The 17790-nt window shown below is 33.6% G+C and overlaps 4 protein-coding genes across 5 annotated transcripts; 1 reads left to right on the forward strand and 3 right to left on the reverse strand.

The window, feature by feature from the left end:
• Positions 1-6805: 6805 nt before the first annotated feature.
• Positions 6806-8693, forward strand: LOC121219912 (probable glutathione peroxidase 5). Its single transcript, XM_041098666.1, has 6 exons — positions 6806-7124; positions 7229-7305; positions 7399-7460; positions 7606-7724; positions 8122-8289; positions 8435-8693. Exons 1-6 carry the CDS (start codon positions 7071-7073, stop codon positions 8468-8470), a joined length of 516 nt encoding a protein of 171 aa, XP_040954600.1. The 5' UTR covers positions 6806-7070; the 3' UTR covers positions 8471-8693.
• LOC121219911 (golgin IMH1) lies at positions 8663-11368 on the reverse strand. The gene is made up of 6 exons (XM_041098665.1): positions 10619-11368; positions 10221-10394; positions 9998-10114; positions 9580-9759; positions 9424-9470; positions 8663-9228 (listed from the first exon to the last, which is right to left on the reverse strand). Exons 1-6 carry the CDS (start codon positions 10832-10834, stop codon positions 8964-8966), a joined length of 999 nt encoding a protein of 332 aa, XP_040954599.1. The 5' UTR covers positions 10835-11368; the 3' UTR covers positions 8663-8963.
• Positions 10628-13579, reverse strand: LOC121219913 (uncharacterized). 2 transcript variants are annotated; one of them, XM_041098669.1, is made up of 4 exons: positions 13447-13579; positions 11921-11985; positions 11531-11693; positions 10628-11368 (listed from the first exon to the last, which is right to left on the reverse strand). In XM_041098669.1, exons 2-4 carry the CDS (start codon positions 11966-11968, stop codon positions 11100-11102), a joined length of 480 nt encoding a protein of 159 aa, XP_040954603.1. In that variant the 5' UTR covers positions 11969-11985; positions 13447-13579; the 3' UTR covers positions 10628-11099. The 2 variants fall into 2 exon arrangements, with proteins under 2 accessions (XP_040954603.1, XP_040954602.1); XM_041098668.1 differs by lacking the exon at positions 13447-13579 and adding an exon at positions 12511-12648.
• Positions 13324-14734, reverse strand: LOC107934423 (probable aspartic proteinase GIP1). The gene has a single exon (XM_016866851.2). The coding sequence runs from the start codon at positions 14732-14734 to the stop codon at positions 13406-13408; it is 1329 nt and encodes a 442-aa protein (XP_016722340.1). The 3' UTR covers positions 13324-13405.
• Positions 14735-17790: the final 3056 nt, after the last annotated feature.

Consider the following 17790-nt stretch of genomic DNA (forward strand, 5'->3'; position numbering starts at 1 on the left):
CTGCTTTAATTGTTCTAACTCTCCTTTTCTCTCTGTACTGAGTTTTAATGGCTGTCTTGTTAGTGTCTTTAGCTCTTTTTCTCTCTGTACTGAGTTTTAATTGTTCTAACTTCTTCATCGATTATTGCACTGTTAACCTAATCGGTTTCCCCTTTTCTGATTACAGTTTCTTCTTCTTTGCACTCTGCCCCGATTTGCTCATTAGAGGTAAGTTTCCCCGATTGCATGTTTATCTTCAACTGTTGTGCATGTATATGATTGAAATATAGATTTGTTATCTCTGTCTCTGTTATCATTGAATTCCATTATTATTTTCTTGATCATTTAGCACAGGAAGATACAGTGCTGGGATTTTTTTTTAATTTCATCGATTTTTTGCTTATTCCTGATTAAATCTTGTAAATATGATAAATAGCGATAGATAAAGAAAGAGGCGATTAGACTTTAATGGCATTTTAGCATATATGGTTTTTGGTGTAGGGAGGGGTAGATATACATGCATTGCATGGATGTTTCTGTGAAACAGTGGACAAAATGGATCTAATCTTTGATCCCTTAGCTTAGATGTCAAAATTTGTTGCCTTGAGTTCAAAGTTTTATTTATATTTTATATGTAAAATCCCCACTATTTCTCCACTCCTTTTTCAAACCATATCTATTTAAAGGTGTAAGAAAATTTGGTATAGAAAAGATTGCAGTGATGTAAGGGACTGTCATTCCTTTAGAGGCAGTGGTGATAATGGCAGGCTTTGCTGAAATATGCCCAAAATTGACTCAACCTCATAACATGGTAGGCTTTGCTGCAACAAAAGAGTCATAGTTTAGAACAATATTTTCCAATGGAACATGCTATTTCTGCAGAATTATGCATAGATACCTGTTGGTAATCATCCTTTATCTGAATCAGTTTAATCCAACAAATTTTGATAGGTAGAGGGATTACTGATCACATCGGCAATTACAGTTAGAATTACATTATATTCAACTAAGCAAAGACACCACTTGTTTTATAAGATTACTAGCATCTCCTTAGAAGAATCATCGAGCACCTGCAGCCCCTCTTTCTTGTTCAAGACCATTTTAGTTATATGGTCAACAGTTGGTTATCCTCCCTTGAAATGTTATTGATTTGTATTGATTTGTTAGTGAGTAGAAGATGAAATTGGAAATTGTTGCAATTTGTTTTGATATTGCATGTTCTTGATTTGTTCTGGAAATTGTTTTGATTGTCTGCTGGAAATTGTTCTTGATTTGTTAGTCAGTACAATGTGAAACTGGAACTTGATTTGTTCTTGATTTGTTAGTCATTGATGGCAAAAAAATGAATAAATAAGGATAAATTTCAATGAGAAAAATAAGAGCATAAGCATAGAGAAGCTATCATGAACTCAAAACAGCATTACTCTTCAACCTTACAACAGTTCAGGGTAGAAAAACATTGTCAACTTGACGCAAATAAAATCAATTCAGTGAAGGCACTATTGCACATAAAAACCCTACCTTCTTCTATCTATACTTATTTATCTTATTTTTATTTTTATTTCTATCAGAATCTTTAACTACGGGATTTTGAAAAAAGATGAAAGCTTTTGTGTGTTAATGTATAATTTATACATAGCCAGGACTTTTTCTTGCTCAAAGCTGTTATTATTTTATATACCAATTTGTAATTCATTGGTAAGAACCGCATAATAGAAAACGAAGCTAAACATAACCCAAGTATTGCACACCGGAACTTGGTAACGTAATCGAAAGTAACAATCAAAAACCTAAAATAAAAAGCAATACTTTGACTGGTATTAACAGTTATATTACAAAGTGTAAATGTGCCTTTCTAATCAAAGTAAAGCTTGCGTCTTGGGAGCACGCTGTTGCGTTGTTTTCATTAATCTGTCTCTCTCTTTCTTTTTCCTTTTCGAAACAAAGAATACTGAGTTTATCAGGCATAATTTTACCAAATTACACTACGCACTAATAATATCTAAATATAACCAAATTTAACAACATTATATCATCATTTCATTTACAAATGCATACCTATATATTTAAATATTTGATGTAAAAAAAATTAAGAGCATTGATTCTAGACATGCAATTAAATTATTATTAATGTCCTGCAATGTTGTCTCTTTGTAGTAAACTTATTTTCCTTGACTTTTAATCTAATACAGTTGATTCCCCCTCAATATATATATATATATTTAATGAGCTTACATTTTAAAAAATTATTAAAAACATAGTAGGGAGGTTGTAATGTGAGCGCAAGAGGGGACAGAGATACTCTAAAAAACCATGCAGGCTGTGATTCATGAACGAATAGGCAATTCATCTTTGGTTTTTGGAATTCATGAACAGATCTTAGAAACACAAATTTCACCCACAGGATAGGAATTAATGTGGATATTCACACTTTGAAATTTTGATTCAAATGTTAATAATAATATATTGAAAATTAAGTGTCGTATATATCTTATTAAATGTTGTTTAATGTGCTTTAATTGTTGTTGTCAATTATAAATTACTCTATGAATTACTCATTGTTATCTATGGTGATTATTGATTACAATTTTACTAAAAAAATGTATTTATGGATTATGATTTATAAAAATATTATTACATTTTAATTTTTTTAATTGAATTGGGATTCATTTAATAATCAAAACACATTTAAAATAGTAATATAAATTATAAATAAATATATTATTAACTTCTTTTTTTATCGGAAATACAAACTTTTTATATTTTTCCCTCATAGAAAATTATAAATTATTTTTAAATAAAAATATAAAATATAAATAAATTGTGAGGGATTGATACAATCAACTAATTTCGTAAAGTACTATTAAGCGAAAGTATGTTTATAAATAAAATACTTTTTTGCTTCGTGTGTTCTAAATTTGTAACAATTAATTTTTATTTGATAATGTGTAATTGCAACTTTAATTCTTTGATAGTGTCTTCAAATTTTAATATGTTGCAGTAATGGCCCGTCTGCCTTTAATTGCACAACGTGAGAGGCGTAAAAGAATTGGTATTGCATTGACACTATGGTTGGAAATCTGTAGAATTGCGATTTGGTTCTTATTTAGAATGGGTGCCAGCCTTAGCCTACAGACTTATAGACCAAGGATTAGGTCCTATACCTTAGATTTTTATGCAAAACGGGATTATGTGAAAAAGCTTGTATATGCTAGTGATGAGACTTGTATTGAACAAGTTAGGATGAATAGAACTGCCTTTTTTAAACTATGTGAGATGTTAGAATCGATAGGGGGATTGAAGTTGTCAAGAAACATGCTTGTTGATGAGCAAGTAGCAATGTTTTTACATATCATATCCTATCACCTGAAAAATCGAGTTATCAAGCATCACTTTAGAAGGTCCGGGGAAACTGTTAGCAGAGCATTTCATAGTGTTTTAAATGCTGTCATACGCTTACAAGATGTGTTATTTAAAAAGCCGAAGCCAATTACAGCCGATTCTTCTGACACAAGGTGGAAGTGGTTTAAGGTATTAGACTGAGTTTTATATATAGCTTGTACAACATTTAGTTGACTTAGATTTAAATTAGTATCCTAACTCAAGGTTTTATATCATGTGATATAGAATTGCTTAGGTGCTCTTGATGGAACCCACATCAAGATTAGGGTGCCAACAGTTGATAAACCTAGATATCGAACGCGAAAAGGTGACATAGCAACAAATATGCTAGGTGTTTGTACACCTGAGATGCAATTTGTTTATGTTCTTCCTGGTTGGGAAGGTTCAGTTACCGATGGACGGGTGCTTCGAGATGCCATTAGTAGAAGACATGGACTAAAAGTTCCTCATGGTAAAGTGTATAGTTAGAGGAATTTGAATTATTCATTAAGATCAAACTTTGTGTGCTGAATTAATCATTTTTTTTAAAAAATTATTTTATAGGTTGTTATTATCTAATTGATGCTGGATACACAAATTGTTAGGGATTTCTTGCACCATTTAGAGGACAGCGATATCATTTGAACGAGTGGCGTCAGGGTTATCAGCCAAGTTCTCCGCAAGAGTTTTTTAATATGAAACATGCCTCAGCACGTAATATTATTGAAAGATACTTTGGCTTATTAAAACTTAGATGGGGAATACTTAGGAGTCCATCGTTTTATCCTGTAATGGTGCACAATAGAATTATTATTGCATGTTGTTTGCTCCATAATTTTATTCGAATCCATATGAGTATTAATCCCATTGAAGCGGAGGTGGAAGAAGGATTACCTAGTAATGTGGTGGATGACGATGAACCGAATATCACAAATATTCATCCATCGGATGCTTGGGCTACTTGGAGGATGGAACTAGCCAACCAAATGTTCAATGATTGGCAAGCATCTAGAAATTAGTTAGGTTTAGGGACAAATTGAGTTTGAATTAATTTGTTGATGTTATTTTATGTATCTAGTTTATGAAACTTTGGTGGTGTTTGATTAAAATTCTGTATTGTACTAAACTTTGTTGAATTATAATTTAATTATCTTTTCATTCAGCATGTGTTATAATTTTAAATTTAGTATTGAGCTTTTGATTCATGATATTGAACTAATGATATATTATTATAAACTGTTCACCTTTTGATTCATGATATTAAAAATAGAAAATAATGTTAATTTGTTTTTTTTCTTAAGATAATTATGTCAGGTGTTCCACAATCACATGCTTCTTCTCAAGCTTCTCGAGGAAGCAAAAGAAAATGGGTTCCAGAAGAAGATGCAGCCTTGGTTTCTTGCATGGTGGACTTGCACAATGTAGGAACATTTAATGCTGATACCGGGTTCAAAGCCGGTTATTTGAACGAGTTGGAAAAAATGCTACAAAAGGCTTTACCAAATGCACTATTGAAGGCGAAACCAAATATTGAATCTCGGATTAGGTGCCTAAAAAGGGAATGGCCAGTCGTCAATGACATGCTTAATGGCCAAAACAATAGCGGTTTTGGTTGGGACGAGCATAGGCAGCTCGTTGTTGCTGAAGATGCAGTTTGGGAATCCTATGTAAAGGTAAATGTATTTCAAGTATTTATTTGTTTTTTTACAAAACTTATAACTAATATGATTTTCTCATTTTTTTAGAGTCACAAAGAAGCCGCTCAGTTCAGACATCGTTCTTTCCCTTACTACAACCAGCTTACTGCCATATACGCAAGAGATCGAGTGACTGGGAAAGACGCTCAAATAGCTGCTGATGTTCTTGAAAAAATACATGCTGAGGATGTACCTACTACAGATATGAATGAAGAGAGAAACACATTCTATGACTGCGAAGCTTACGTCTCTTTAGACAACATGGATGTTTCTGGTACGGAGCCGCGAGGAGATAGAGACCAAGGGGGTTCCTCATCTTCAAACAAGAGAAAGAAGAAATCTGATGCTCGTGATAATGTGTATTCTCCATTTGATGAGGTTGCCACTTTGTTGGCCGAAAACATCAAGGCCGTTGGCGATCAAATCAGTAGGAGTATTGCCTCCGAGGTGGTAGTTCAGCAGAAGTCAGAAGAATATCAAAAGATGGAAGAGAAAGCTTCAAATTTATATTCATCCTTATGGGAAATTGAAGGTTTATCCGACGATCAGCGGTATGAAGCTTTGAGTAAAATTCCAGATCATCCAACTCAAATGATCGTTTTCTTTAGTTTACCTTCTGTTGCGCGATTAGAATGGGTCAGAAGATTTCTTTCTCACCATTAAAAATCAATGTTCAAACTTTTTGATGTTTTAAAACTATATAACATATGGATTATGATGTAGAATTTCATTTTCATCTAACCTTTTCTTAATATAAGTTAATTATGTTTATGCAGAATATAATTCTCAAGTTATATTTTGATTTTAGTAAATTCATATAAGAACATTTTATTATTAAGAATTTTATGAAATTATATATCATTATTAAATTATATTTAATATTAATTATTTTAAATTGTATAAATTCATATAAGAAAAATTATTATCAATAATTTTATGAAATTATATATTATTATTAAATTATATGTAATAATAATTATTTTAAATTATACAAATTCATATAAGATAATTTATTAGTTATAATTATTTTAAATTTTATTAAATCATATATTTTAATTAAAATATATTTTATAGTATATTTTATAGTCTCATATATTATGATTTGAGTAAATTCATATAAGAATATTAATTATTAAGAATTTTATTAAATTATATATTTTAATTATAATATATTTAATAATAATTATGTTAATTTAAATTTTATAGTATCATATATTATGATTTGAGTAAATTCATATAAGAATATTGATTATTAAGAATTTTATTAAATTATATATTTTAATTATAATATATTTAATAATAATTATGTTTAAATATAATTAAATTATTTATTATTGATAATAATAATCTTATTAAAATTTAAATAACAATAACAATAATCATTTACCAAAACAAATTTATGCTAAGGGTATTCTAGTCATTTTAGTTTTTTCCATTATGCTATTACACATCTATTTCATTCAACCAAACACAAGATTACTATTACGCTTTTATTCCATTACATTCAACCAAATAATTGATTTGTTATTACACCTTTATTACATTACGCCTCTAATCCAATACAGCGAACCAAACGTGTCCTAAGTTTTAAATTAGGTTTGCTAATTCATTACGGTGGACCAAACTTTCGTGCAGAAGAAGTCAAAAAAAGAGGAAGAAGATAACTTCGGTGCTCCAAATTTGGTGAAATAAACGATAATTTCATTAACTAATTTAATAATAAGGTGTCATTTTTCATTACATAATCTTTTCATTTTTTTAATTTTAAACCCAAAAAAGAAATCAATTTTTAAAAAAAATATTGCATAAATCTTCTTTACATGGTAAGCTAATAATTTTCCCAGTCTGGCAAACCCAGCTAATAACAATAACCATAAAAACCCAATCTCTTGATTCTCTTCCCATATATATATATTGCAGCCAAAAAAACAGCTACAAAAAAACCCAAATCACAGAGAAAAGTTCACAAAGAACCCAAAGTTGTTAACTTTTTTGATAACCCAAAACACAAAAATGGGTGCTTCTGAATCAGTTCCTCAAAAATCAATCCATGAATTTACAGTCAAGGTTGGTTTTCTTTCTTTCTGTTCTTTTGCTTTAATGTTAAGATTTTAAGTGAATGATTTTGATGTTTGAAGGTTTTTTACTATGTTATATATTTGTGTTTGTAGGATTACAAAAACCAAGATGTTGACCTTAGTATGTACAAAGGAAAAGCTCTTCTTGTTGTTAATGTTGCCTCTAAATGGTTCTTTTTCTCTTTTTTTCTAATTTTTCTTCTTCTTTTTTTAATGTAATTTTTTTAAATTTATAAAGATTACACCTTTGTATTTTTGAACAGTGGACTCACTGATTCAAATTATACCCAGTTGACTGATCTTTACAACAAATACAAGGACCAAGGTTAGTTCCTTTTATTTAGATTTTTGTAATTATTAGTTTCTAGGGTATTTTGTGTTATATGAACAGGTAGATGATTTTTTTTACAATTTTTGTTCCTGGATTTGTTGAAGACGGTTGTGTTTTTTTTTGTGTTTGTGATGGGAAGGACTGGGGATTTTGGCATTCCCATGCAATCAGTTTTTGAGCCAAGAACCTGGTACCAGTCAAGATGCACAAGAATTTGCTTGTACAAGATACAAGGCTGAATACCCTATTTTCCAAAAGGTAATGAAAATATGTATGTATGTGTGTGTATCTTTCGTTCTAGCTGCATATTTTGTTTTGTTGATTTGAACCTAAATTAATCCCAACTTAAATTGACTGAATCTGAACATAAAACAATCCCAACAAGTAACTTGAATTGATCCGATCCAAAAGTATAAACTCGAAATTGACCCAAACTTAAAATGACCATAAAATTTTACAACTTAAGACCAACCCAATCCACTAATTGACTAGGCTAACTTGAATACATATGACCAGCTCATTTTTTATGAATGAATGAATGAAAGCTTTGACTGTTTATCATGTTTGCTGCTTTCTTCAATACAGGGACATGTTGGGGACTTTGCATTTGCTAACTCATTGCTCATTGCTGCTAAATTATTTGTTCTATGTTTAGGTTCATGTCAATGGTCCAAAGACAGAGCCCGTCTACAAGTTCTTAAAGACAAACAAATCTGGGTTCTTGGGAAATAGGATAAAGTGGAACTTCACTAAGTTTTTAGTTGACAAGGATGGCCATGTCCTTGCTCGCTATGGCCCTAGCACTACGCCATTGGCCATTGAGGTACTCCCTCCCTCCCTCCCTCCTATCTTTGTGTATCTGCAATCTTAGGGAGTAGCAATTGTTCGTTATTTAAAAAAATTGACTTTTGCTATACCCTATATATGATAATGTAGACTAATTATCTGCTGTGTTGCTTTGCTTACAGGCTGACATCAAGAAGACTTTGGGAGTGGACATGTGAAAGTTATAAAAAGAGTTAAAAGTGAGGGAATGGAAATTAGAAAAATAATATTATATTTATGAAAGTGTTGGTTCATTCCCATATTATTTTTAGTTTATTGGATTATTGTTTTTTTTAAATTAATTTTCTATGTTGATGTGAAGATATTCATTACCATTTAGACAGTTTCTTTGCTGCATTAGAGCCAAGATATAGACAGACAATAAAGTACTCACGTTCCATATATTATATGTGTTTAATGCTGAACAAAATTTGTGCCAATAGTATTTCCCACTAACAGAGATATAATATGTTTGCAGAAAAATGGCTATATATGGCTATAGAAATAGCAACTAAGTCGAGGTTATTTAGATAAAAAAACAGTCTAGTAACTGTTCTTAATACCCGGGAACCTTTTTTTATGATGCATCGTCGATTCATATAGCTTCACTGTACAAACTCAGAATTCAGCATCTTTGTCAAAAATTTCCCATCCATCATCCGATAGTTCTTTTCAATCAGCTTTGGATCTTTCATCCGATGATCTGCTCTTTGGAGATTGTCCATCGACAGATGGTGTTGGGCTTCTTTTTTCCGGTGTTTTAGCTGTTTCCCATTGGCCGGAACCAAGATCTGATGATCTGCTTTTCAGAGATGAACCGGATGAGGCCAGGATGCAGCTGGTTTGGCTTGAGGATATTGATTTGCTTAATGGAATACGGTCATCGAACTTCTGTTTAAGCAACCTTATATCCTCGCAAATAACAGATATTTCTCCTCTGCAAAAATAAAAAGGAAATGTTTATTGGAAGATAGCTAGAACTGTATCAACAAATAATAGTGTATTCGCATGCATCGATCCATTCTCGTGCTAATTCATACAGAATACCAGAGGCATAACCATCATACATACAGCTATCATTTATTTCACCCTACCAACCAAGAACCTATACGTATAACAGAATTATACTTACTGTAATGAGTCAATAATCTGGCCACGGTCCATAAGAAACTCACGTAACTGCAGCGGAGCATATGCAAAAGGGTACGTAAGTCCAAAATAAGTAATCTATTTTAAACTTTGTCAAGTCTAAACAAATTTTAGTAGAGTGGACAGAAATGAAAGCTACCTTGGAATTTTCTTCTGCCTCCTGCCTTAGAATCTTGGACTCTTCGACCATTTTCACCATAATGGCTTCTTGTTCAGCAAGAGCGTTACGAGCAGATTCTTCTTTTTCCAGCTTTTCCTGCTCTGCTGCTTTCATCAACTCCTGTGCGGCAGATTGTCGAGCTTCGAGGGTTTGACGCATCTGTTGATAAAATTATAAAGATATAAAATGAGAGTATAACAAGCTCAAAGCTCTTCATATCAATATCATGTTCTTGTTAAATACACCATATATGTTATGAGTTTGTTCTGTATAAATTTTCTACTTCTCCATATTCCATCCACATGGATAAACATATTGATCAAGCCAATTAATGGCATACAGATTTATACTAAAAACCGACTAGCTAAGTGCCAGGTTTAATGTTTTCCAAGATTACCTCATCAAGAATAGCAAGAGATTTGTCTCTTTCGTCTGACAAGCTGAGCAAGCGATTTTCAAGCTCTTTTACTTCAGTGACTAGGATTGCCTTCTCGCCATATACTTCTCCAGCATGCTGCAAAACAAAGGCGAATGGCTAAGCTTTCATACACTTTAAAAATCATAAAACTACATTCTAGTTTTGGTAATTAAAACATCTAGGTTATCAACAAGTGCACAACCATGTCATTTGCTTCCTTTGCATGTGGCAGCATCTGTTTAAGTTCCTCCACCTTGACGAGAATATCCATGCCCCCCCTTGCAGCTTCCTCTTTTGCTTGTTCGGCAGCTGCCTCTTGAAGTTCAACTTCTTTCATCAAGTTCATAATCGATTGCATGGTCTGAAACAAAATTTTCTGAACCAAAATCTCATAAGTTAGCAGTTCATCCTCCCAAAATGGCAAAAACAAACAAAAAAAAAAACATTAGAAGTTCAAAATCTCAAAGATCAGTTCATTCATCATGCCACGATCAACGATATAATGGACTAAGTTCTAGTATTATTAGCATTGCATAGGATCATTCTCGAACAGCCTCCAAAGTTGACAAAAGAAAGTAACAAGTTTAGAGCAAAGAGTACCTTGTTATCTTTAGCATCTTCAATGATCTCTTCGAGTAGATCAATTCTACATGTTTGACTTGATCTACTAACAACAGGGTTGAAGGTCTCATCCTCAACATCACTCATTTCACCAATGCAACCCTGCTGGGATTTAAGCCCTACAAAACTTTCTGGCAATTGTTCTTGAGAGTATGACGGAACCAGCATGCTCACAGCAATTTCTTCACCTACCATGGTTCCATTGAATGAACTGCTTCTGCATAAATCTTCATTCAAATCCACGGGTCCATCAAAATTTAACTTATCATTACTGCTGTCATTCTCCAAAAGCGGGGCCGTATCATCAGCCGAGGTGAATGGGGAAACCTGTGGCGTCCTCGGAAACCCATCTTCAATGTCTGTGGTTCGGTCTTGACTTGATGAACCTAACTCCTTAGTTTCAAGATTTGCATATAGCAAAGAATTATCGACCTCTGAAGCATTCCAGCTGAAACTAGAATTACTTCTGAATTTCAGTATTCCCCAACAAAATCAATTCCTCAGTTTCAATATCAGCAGCCTCGTTATTATTGTTGTCGTGGAATTTTGAAGTAGTTGCTGCATTTTGTGCCTCAAGAGAATCCACATTGCTGGAAGAATCAGTAAGACAAGTGTCTCCGACAACTTCACCTGTTTCCAACAACGGTTCTGTAGAAGAGCTTGTTCCTTTTCCAGCTGATACCTTTCGCTGCCTCAACTGATTGCTTTCTTCCTCTTCTATAGCCGCATCTTCAAAAACCCATATATGACATTAAGCAAGTCAATACATCAAGGAATAAAAGCCAATATGCAGCTGATACACATGCACATATGAAGTGGCACTTACCCTCTAATACAAAAAACAGACCAAACAAAAAAATAACTAAATCTTCCACAAATAAGAAGGCTGACCTTCATTTGATTCAATTCGATGACTCTGGTTCTGCAAGGAAGAACTAGCAACCACGGTTCGTTTAGATAGGTAAGGTATAATCTCAGACAGAACAATCTCAGCAGCTGCATCAACGTCCTTAGAGTTCTCAATAGCAACAGCTTTTAGAATACGAGAATCGACCTGCGCAAAAGGAGCAAGAAAGCTATTTTTTACTGGATGTTTGTTATATTTTCAAAATACAGAGATGCAATTTGGGAATTTATAAGGAAAATTTAAAGCTGAAGTAACTCATTGAGCTTTAACCAGAAGATTTACAAATTACTTAAAAGGGGGGTCACAACTCACACCTCCTTTTTTGTGTTTAATATAACCCCCCCCCCCCAAAAAAAAAGAGCAAAAAGAAATACCTGCGGAAATATATCCAGCAAGCATTGAAAAACCTTGTTGAATCCCATTCTGGAAAGCTATTAAGCTGCAAACAGAAAAAAAAGAATAAAAAAATGAACTTTTTACACAATATGTATAACCAATATCATAATAAACAACAAGAAAAGAAAAATTAAATAAGAATCATAATTATAATCGAAAATTCATTTCCATGCAAAAGAAAAACCATCGATTGACAATTTTTTATTAATTAATGACGAAGAAATCAAAACATAAAATAGAATTAAATAAAAAAAAACCCTAACGCTTGTTTGGTGATTAAAAGGACAATATAAGCCACATTTTATTCTTAGAAAGAAAAAAAAAGAAATTTCATATTTCATTTCAAAGGAGAATAACAATAAAACCAGAATGAAAAATCAAAAGGGTTTCTAACATGAAACGAAGGGAAAAAAAACGATTAAGAAAAATGAATCTGTTTGGCAGCAAAGAAAATTTAAAAGAAAAATACATACAATCAAGATAAAGACTGAGCAAATTTAATCGTTGAAAATATCAAAAAAATAAATAAAAATTAACGAAAAATTAGAAGAAGAAAGAAAGAACATACCTTTTTGAGAAAGTGAAACCAGAGATTGCTAATTAATTTTTTTTAATTTCTGATTTATAATTAATTTTTTAGTGTTTTGTTATTTGCAATTTATATATATAGTCATGGGAAAAGCCGGAGAGGGAGAGGAGAATTACGCAGCTAAGGAACTGGATATAACCGTAATTAAGGGTTTTGTTTGAGGGTATTTTCGTCTATTAATTTATATACCAAGAGTCTGACCGTTTCGGGTCGTTGTTAATTGGTGGCACTTTGTAATGTAAGGTTTGTATTTGTCAGCGGAACCTTCCTTGTGTTCATTAAGTGTTACAATAAATGAATTTATTTAGATTTTATATTATAAAAATAATTAAATGGATAAAAATAATGCTTTTTTAATTTAGATAAACTTTATATATCATTGATTTCACATTTGAATGGTATTTTGTTTTTCATAATATTTTGAATAATAAATACGTATTTTTTTAATATAAAATTACAAATCATATTCTCAAAAATAATTTAAGTCCGAATAACAATTGTAATCTAAAGTAATATTATTCAAAATAATAATTAATTTTAATATTAATTAAATAATAATTAAGATATTTAAAATTTTATTTAAGTAATAACTCGGTTGGATTGGATTACAGATAAGGCATGGGATTGTCAGTGATTTGGGCTTTAAGTTGTTGTCGGTGTGAAGATTGAGTTTGTGAACTTACACTAATGGTTCAATAACTAATTTATAAATTTACTCATCTTTGTGACCGTAGCTTTTTCAATAAATTAATGACAAATTTTTTGATATTAAGTGACCAAAATGTAAAGTCATTAATAATTGAATGACTAGGTGTAATTACTGCAACTACAATTGATCGAAGCAACGAAAAATAAATAAACAAATAAATGCAAATTATCTTGTTGAAGCGAAATTGAAATTAGAGCACGTGGTACCCTTCAGCAAAACTGAGGAAGTAAATCCTAATCTGCTGTTGTCGAGATCAAACTGCAGCAAATTATCCACCATCAGATGCCCACCAATCACCACCGATGTTCTCGGGTTGACCCCACCATCAACAAATCCCAAGCACCAAACATCTCCACCACCATCTCTCGTGATCCTCACCATTGAATTCGAACCAAACACCCTCCAAAACACATTATCACTTTGCATCACGAAATCGACGGTCGGGACCCCCGGTCCTACCCGAGTTACGGTGATATTAGCCGCGGAATAACACACGCCGAACGGTTTCACAGTGTCGGTCACCGTGAGGTTCAATGCAGACGATTCGTTCACAAACGCTTTGGTTAAAGCGTTGTAAATAGAACTTTCTAAAACAGTGTAAGGTACGGCCGTGCTTATTTTTGTCCCCCCGGATCCGTTCTCGTCGACAGCTAATAACGAGGAGTTTATCTGAATTGGTTTGCCGTTGACGTTGATGGAGGTCATATTGATGTAATACTCATCGGACGGTTCACCGGCGTAGGTCACGACGGTGCTCCCGACGGGGTTTAAAACTAGGGGAGTGTAAACGAGTAGTTTGGAGAGGTCGGTTTTTTGAGGTGAAAAATAGTATGGCCCGACGGATCCGATTAGAGCAACGCCAGGATCCGACGGGGATCCAGGGAGACACAGCGCAAAACAACGAGGAACAGAGAATGTGTTGCTAACCTGCGCCGGGAGTGAATAATTCGACCTACCGAACGCGGCTAGTCCGGTCACGTTGTTAGCTAGACCCTCGAGTAGCGAACTCGGCGAGCAAGAGAAAATGTAACCCGGAAGGAGAATCGGCGGCCCTTGAGTCGACCCGTCCGAGGTGGGCAACGCGAGTGAGTCGGTTAAGGCGGGTGAGAGGGCGATTTTGCGGGTAACTGAGTTTTCAGGGAAAAGGGAGCAGCTGTCATTGGCGCAGGAAGGGCTCGGAGCATTGAAACAGACGGAGCAAGGGAGATTGTGGCCGAGGGAATCGCAAAGAAGGGAAGCCCAGGGAATGTGTTGGTAAGTGGTGGAGTTGTAGCCGGCGTCGCAGGCCACCCAAGAGAAGGACGCGCCGACGTCGAGGTGGAGGCGCGTGGGTTGGAGTGGGGTTTTGAGATAGACAGTGAGGGAGTAGAGGAGGGTGGCATTGTCTTTTTGGATTGGTGATACAAATGAAATGGCATGAGCTGGTGATTGAATGGAGAAAGGATACAGAAAAAGTATGAAGAAGAAGAAGGTAAAGAAGGAATGGAAGGGCATGGTTTTTGCTGGGATTTGTGAAGCTTGAATAATAGCAATGGCGGTGAGTGAGCTGAATCAATGAGTATTATTGAGATTTGAACAGATGGGAAACACAGAGGACCGACAAGACGAGAGTGATGACGACAGGAGACAATGACACGTGTAGAAGTCTTTTTTATAAATAATCGGTCAAACTTTTGTTTTGATCCTTCTACAATGCTAAAATTAAAAATTTAATCACTAAATTTTAATTTAACATAATTATTATTTAATTCAAATGATTTTCAACAGAATATACGAGTATGTTTTATAAATTTCACCCTAACATTTTAGCGAGAATAATTAGAGGTTATGATATTTTGAATTTAATAGTATTATTATAAAATATATAATAAAAAATATAATATTATAAAATAAAGTTATTAAATTATATAAAATTAAAATAAAAAGGTAAAATCACCACAAAGACTGTTATACTAGGAATTGGATTGCATTTTGCCCATTGTACATTGGATCAAAAAATAAATTGGTCATTATGTTAAAAAAATTTATCCGTTTTTATTGTTAAAATATGACCTCTATAAATCAGCATGAGGTACACATGTCATGTGTCACTATTTGGTTATTCTATTAGTGACACTGGTTTTTAATAGTACAAATGGATGGAGTTTTTAATAAAAAACGATCAATTTACTCTTTGATTTAATATACAGGAACTAATTTATTATTTTCTTGATAAAAGAGGCAGAATATAATTTAACATTTAACGCAACAACCTAAGAAAACCAAAACTATAATTTCACCTAATGTGATTTTAAAGATGTGGTTGGATGCTGGCCTGGTTGTTGGGTGTTGGGGAATCCCATTGCTCGCCTTTGACCTTTTTTAGCGAAAGTAAAACATCTAAATAATCTAAAAACCAACACCCCATTCGCGGTCCAATTAATTTGATGAAATATTTTTGCTTCAATTTATTTATTGGTTTAATTGTATAAATTATTGGAAAATTAATTTAATAAAAATAGAACAAAAATCCGATAAATTAATTTAATCCCTTATTTCAGACCAATATCTTAACTGTTTTAATTTAGTTTTAAAAATAGTGTTAAAATTTTATTTGTTCTAATCAACCTTTAAGAAACCAATAAAATTTTTGAATTAATATATTATTTAATATTTAAGTTTGATTTTAATAATTGAATTTTTTTATTAAATCATATGTGTCAATAATTTTAGCTGGGGACTGCTTGGAGAGTCGGGCCATAAATTGATTACTTTGTGTCTTTTTATCGAAAATTAAAGCTGTTTTTAATCATAATTTCCCTTTTGCATTCATTCATTCTTATTGTTTGCTTGCCTAGCTTAAGTCTGTTATGTTATTGGCATTTTGCATTGCATGGATGATTTTACCCCTCTAAGTGAGAGTGAGAAGCTACTATTTCGTGAGGTTTTCACCTCCGTGCAGGATAGTGGATCACTTTCGGGATACATCACTTATATCTTCGTGAGATTTTCATCTCCGTGCAGCCATAGGGAAATGTATCCCCTGAACTGAACTCGGTCTATATGAGCCTATAATGAGTGAGGATCGAGGAATCTACTGGTTCGGGTACCCTTGCTCTAGAAGCTAAACTTTATATAGTGAACCTTAGGAACTCACCCTAGGTAAAATTACTCTAAACCTTAGTAGATACCTGATTAGGAGTCTTTATTATTTCTTTTAATGTTTATACCTGATACTAACTTGTTGTGTTTTGTTTTGACTGCATGACATTTTGATTACATTGCATTTGCATCATAGAAAAGAGGTGTTGATTCACGTTCAATATCTAAGTAGAGAGCTTGTCATAAGAAGACGGATTTTTTGATAAAATAGAAAATAATACGGCTGCCTGAATATATTTCGAGAAACACAAGAAGGGCGACGGAAGAGTTCGTGACTTTACTTCGTGGCCCGAGGATTCAAGATGATTGTCTAAGAGCTTTCAACATTCCAATTCCCTTAAAGAAGCTAATGAGCATTGCGAGGATAGGCAGATAATGGATTGCGACCAGAATCAAGCGGAAGGAGCTAGCAGTGACATCATTTGGAAGTTCGCGAGGTTTATCTTAAACATCCGGATGAAGAAAGAGGTCGATGTTTTTTAGAGTATGAGGACGGGGCCGTACACGCATCCATTTTATGTAAAGAAGTTTGTCTTCTAGTGAAGTTTTCTAAATAGAATTGAATCAGAATCAACGTCTCTTTATGCATTCATTTCATGCATTCGCATTACATGGCATCGTATGCATTAAAATCTATTGAAAGAGCCTAATTGATTAAAATCATGCCTCAGTTAACCTGGAAACCAACCAACCAACCCAGCACCGTTACGGTACAAGAGCGAAATTAAAATATGGATCAAAGATTAGAAAAGCTTGAGGAATTCCAAAAAAAACACAGGATCAGCTTCAGCAGCAAATGAAGGAACAACTCGAGAAGATTCAACAAAGTCTGATGGATAAAATGGAGGAATCACAAGGAAGTATGATGACAAAGTTAACGCGATTGTTGACCGAATGGAAAGATAAGGGAAAGAGCCTTGTAACAAATATTGAAGAGGAAGGCGAGGATGGACTCCAGTATCCTCCAGGCTTCACTCCTCCACATGTGCAGCACCAAGCGGAAGTGTACCCGCGTAAATCTTCTGTTACGATTAGGCCTCAACAATTTCAAGCCGATGCTTTAAGGTCGATAAATTTTCAGGTCAAATCAGGCTCCAGTCCTGAGAATAATACTGCCAATCCTATTGTTCCTGATTTCGATGAAGCAGTTGAAAAAGAGAAAACAAAAGAGGAATTGCCAAAGCAATTCGAAGAAAGATGGAAGTGGATTGAGGAGAAATTCAAAGCGATGGAGACTACTGAAGGATGTCATGGGGTGGATGCTAAGGATTTAAGTTTGGTACCGGATTTAGTGCTTCCGTACAAGTTTAAAATGCCGGATTTCGAGAAGTATAATGGGACCACTTGCCCTGAAGCCCACATTACTATGTTTTGTAGGCGAATAACTGGGTATGTCAATAACGACCAGT

Source organism: Gossypium hirsutum, chromosome D08 (assembly GCF_007990345.1).
Source record: "Gossypium hirsutum isolate 1008001.06 chromosome D08, Gossypium_hirsutum_v2.1, whole genome shotgun sequence".
Lineage (NCBI taxonomy): Eukaryota > Viridiplantae > Streptophyta > Magnoliopsida > Malvales > Malvaceae > Gossypium > Gossypium hirsutum.